Source organism: Alligator sinensis, unplaced genomic scaffold (genome assembly GCF_000455745.1).
Source record: "Alligator sinensis unplaced genomic scaffold, ASM45574v1 scaffold1960_1, whole genome shotgun sequence".
Lineage (NCBI taxonomy): Eukaryota > Metazoa > Chordata > Crocodylia > Alligatoridae > Alligator > Alligator sinensis.
This window is the reverse complement of record NW_005843074.1, coordinates 151,014-155,386: the sequence shown is the minus strand read 5'-3', so window position 1 is coordinate 155,386 and position 4,373 is coordinate 151,014. Positions and strand designations below refer to the sequence as shown.

At 45.1% G+C, this 4,373-nt stretch overlaps 1 protein-coding gene across 1 annotated transcript in view; it reads left to right on the top strand.

Moving 5' to 3' along the window:
* Positions 1 to 6: 6 nt before the first annotated feature.
* The window catches only part of AP3D1 (adaptor related protein complex 3 subunit delta 1), a 72,094-nt gene continuing 67,727 nt past the window's right edge, over positions 7 to 4,373 (top strand). Inside the window, exon 1 of the mRNA XM_014526539.2 lies at positions 7 to 110. Within this exon, the coding sequence (XP_014382025.1) occupies positions 15 to 110 (96 nt within the window). The 5' untranslated portion in view covers positions 7 to 14. The remainder of the gene's footprint in view (positions 111 to 4,373) is intronic.

Here is a 4,373-nt window from a genome sequence, read left to right as displayed (position 1 = left end):
CCGGCGCCGCCGCGATGGCGTTGAAGATGGTGAAGGGCAGCATCGACCGCATGTTCGACAAGAACCTGCAGGACCTGGTGCGCGGCATCCGCAACCACAAGGAGGACGAGGTGAGCCGGGGCCGGGGCCGTCTCCGGCCCCTCTGCAGCCCGTGCTTGGAGGCCTCAGCCCCCCGCCCCCCCCCCCCCCCGGCGGGTGCGGGAAAGGGGATGTTGGCGGGGAAGGTGCAGGCCGCGCTGGAAAGGAGGAAGGCAGCAGAAGGCCGTGGTGAGGGGGAGCCTTGTCCCCGGGAGACCCCCGGGACCGCGCGTGGGGGGCAGGTGGGCGCCTGAGGGAAATGGGTTCAGGTGTAATTAAACTGCTTCCGTTGTATCCCCCGGGTCTCCGTGCGTCCGTCGGTTGATTTAAGGTGAAAAGGACTTGGATGTCACCACTCGATATTTTCTGGTCGATTATTGATGAGCCGTCTCGGGCGGGGTGGGGGAGCCCGATGGAAAGCCAAGAACGAGGCATGGAGAATGGGCTTATCTGAGAAGAAAATGGTCTGGTCGAATTGTGGGGGTCGGGATGCGGAGGAAGCCGCTCGAGTCCAGACGTAGCTTTAGAAAGTTTCTTGTGAAGCATTTCCCTGAGTGACGGCGCGTGAACGAGCGTCTAGCCGGGGAGCTCGGGATGTCCCGGAGCGGCGGGAGGAAGGCAGAAGCGTTTCGTTGTAACATCAGGTTTGAATGAAATCTCAAGGTGGTCTCGGCTGTGGGAAAGCTGTCGCTTATACGCAGTCAAATCATAGGTTGAGTTCGTAAATCATATGTTTCGGTTGGGAAAACTACAGCTGGGTTGTGTATAATATTGTTACATCGCTGCCGCTGTCAGGATGAAAGGCGGTATACCTCTCCATAAACGTTTGACTTTCAGATAGCTTCAGACTTGATTGTCACGCGCTGATACGTTACAGTATGTGACGGTGTCTACTGGAGGTGTCTGCCTCTGAATATTTCCATTTCCTAATGCAGTTTAAAGGCTGTTTGGTGTTGATTTGATAGCATAGCAAGATACAGCTGGGTTTTTTTGCAGAGCCTCTCACAGCAAAACAACCAGCAACCTCTTGGATTTAATGAAAGCAATAGCTTTCATTAAATCACGTGAAAAATATATTTAAAAGTGTGTCATGTGAACATATACCTCCTTACTGTGCTGGTGTAGTTCATTATAGAAATTGTAGAAAATTAGGGTTGGAGGTCACAACCCCCTGCTCAAAGCAGGACCAGTCCCAACTACATCATCCCAGCCAGGGCTTTGTCAGTCTGCGCCTTAAAAACCTCCAGGGATGGAGATGCCACCACCTCTCTAGGTAACATGTTCCAGTGTTTAATCATCTTCCTAGTGAGAAGTTTTTCCTAATATCCAACCTAAAACTCCCTTGCTGCAACTTAAGCCCATTGCTCCTTGGTCTGTCATCTGTCACCACTGAAAACAGTCTAGCTCCAGTTCGTTGAGCCTTTGTTATTCCATTCAAAATTGAAGATATACAGCAGGTGCTTGTCTAATTCTGTGTGGATTTCAATGTCCTAGTGTATAGTTAGGCCCAGTAAGGTACTGAGCACTGTATGCTATATATGCTGTGTAAATTTTTCTCTTAGCTCTGGGGGGATAGTCTGAAAGCTCGTAGGATCCTGATGCTGCCCCTAGGCCAGTGATTCTCAACCAGGGTGTTGCAGATTCTGTGGTGCTGTGTAATATTAGCACTGTTAAGCGTGCAGACGCCTACATCTGATGCACCAGATAAACCCAGAGATTTCAGATAGGAATCCACAATGTCAGAAACATCCTCATCTGTTGTGGTCTTCTGAGTTCTTTGCAACAGAAGAATTGCTTCTTTTTTTCTGGGCAAGTAACTCCTTTCACTGGCATCTGTGTGTTCAGTATAAAGCCACGTATGTTGTGTGGATGCACGATCAGTTGAATTGTTTCTTAATGGTACTGTGTTTCTTTGTGTATCCTCCATAATATATGCTTCCTTTGGACACTGTTAAAGATGCTGCATAATCATTCAGTAACTCTGTGCTGAACAGTGCAAAGCATTTTGTCTTCCTTCTCCCATTTCAGGTGATTTTAGAACAGTTTTACCCAAAGCTAAGTGGGGCTCAAATGCTAGAGACTGAAACAAAGTTTCACAACTGGCAGTGATATGAGTGATTTTCAGTGTTTAGGTGACAATGCAATGTAATCTAAATTTAATAATAGTAGCCATGAAGATTCTTCCTTTATTTATAAAGTTTTAGGAAGTATCCCTGAGACACTGATAAGTCTAGTGGTAAATCATAAGACTGTCTTGTCTCAAAACTCCTAGTCTAAAGGTCAGATTGAATCTCTCCAAAACACTGTCAGTCATTGTATTTGCTGTTTGATAACATTTAGCTTTATAAATATAGGTAATTTCTTGGCCTTCTCTGGGATTTTTTCCATCTAACATTTTTCATTACTTGTCTTCTGACTGTTGCTGCTATTTAGGGGCAGAACTGGTAGGATATGTTAGCGGAAGTATTTTAAAATGGCTTTTCCTTCTTTCTTTGTGCAGGTTTGTCTAAAGTCAGGTTGTCTGTACTAATCATAATGCATGGGACCATTAAACTTTCTTTACTAAAATACTGCTGGACAAAACTCCCTAGAAAGGGGGTTCACTAGGTCTTGCTCTGGGGGGACTGAAGAGATTTCTTCATAGTTTTACATCATGCTTTTGAAAGACTAGAGCTTAGGCATCCAGGTCTCTTGGAACATCATTGGGAGTTAATTGCCTGTATTAAACAAGCTTCAAAAATCTCAGTCATAACTTAAGCCCCTATTTGCACTGGGAGTAGTACTGTACCAGTGGCAGCCATGAAAAGAGATGTTAGGCAGTGACCCCTTTAAAAAATGTCTAGCAAGTATGACTTCATCATTCAACATAAGAGATCTTTCTATCTGCTGTCCTGCTTGATAAAGCTGTTTTATTTTTAGAAGCCAGTTTCATGGGTTTCTATACAGTATTTTGAACTAAGTACGCCCTGCTCGGTTATTTGGGCTTTACTTATCTCATTACTTTTCAGTGAGATGCAAAACTTAGGAGAACTGACATACTGGCTGTTCCCCTGAGCAGGCTTCTCACTGCTTTGAGCAGGAACATGAAAGTGCTTCTATTAGAATTGAAAGGCTTTCAGAGCTTAGATTCCCTCTGCCTTCATTGTGTAGCATTAATGATTGGCATCATGTTATTTTCCTCCAGTTCTGCCAAAGCAGGACCTGTGTAATAGCAAACTGTTACCAGCCAGCTACTGCCTAAAGTTGGAGTCATTTTATTTTAAATATGTAAGGAAAACTTTGCTGAAGTTTGCAAGAGAATGTTGTCGGGCTGGTTACATTTCCGCCTGTCTCCGTCTTTCCATGAATTAGCAACTTCTGTGCAGAGCGTACTGCGGATGTTAAATAAAAATATCTGAATGGAATGAAGGAATTGGCTTGGCTGTTATCTGAGTGCTTCAATATACTTTCTATAGCACAATCCTTTCTTTGTTAACTTCTGTTATGTGCACTGATACTTACCTTCTAGAGAATGAGTTACCTTTAAGATCCATCTACTGAAATGCCAGGAAACCACATTTTTTTTCTTGTCAGGCTGCACAGCGTCTTCTGGTTAAAATAAACCTCATTAGCTCCTTTCTTTGACTAGGGCAGCTCCGCATTTTGCAGGAGCTGTCATCTGCCATCACTCACACAGGCTAATTAAACTAGTATCTCTGTTTCCCTGACAAACACCAAGGAAAGGTTTTCACTGCAGGGTTAGCTTAGGAGACTGGCACTCACATCTGGGTGTGAGCAGCCCCACTGTAGTTGGGCTTGAGTTATTGTGTTCTCATTAATACCACATTCACCTGGTATTGCTAGTGCATTTATGAGCACACTGCATGGTGCTTTGTCCTGCAAGAAACTGAGGTATTGATTATTTCCCAGTGAGAGCATCTGTCCTGGGCAGGGGGAGAAGTTGTGGGAAGGTTTGGGAGGGCTGTCGGCACTCCTGCGATAACCCTACATCCTAGTTACAAAGGGGGTGGCTCTCTCCTGAAATGCAAACAGTCCTTGAGTTCTAGGCTTTGTCCAAAGCCAAGCCAGGTAGCTTGGGCTTACAATACCACCAAATTCAGGTGTGTGGTTTTTGTATTTGAATAAGGGAGGGGGGCAGCACCCAAGTCATAGCCTAAGCTACCTCTGCAGTGAAGACATACCCCAAATTAATGGCTACCCTGGAGACTCTTGAGCAACTTATTGCAACAGCATGATTTTTCCCCCCTGTGCTGGGATGAGGTGGCATAAAGGTATTAGACACTTTGCTAGTTCAG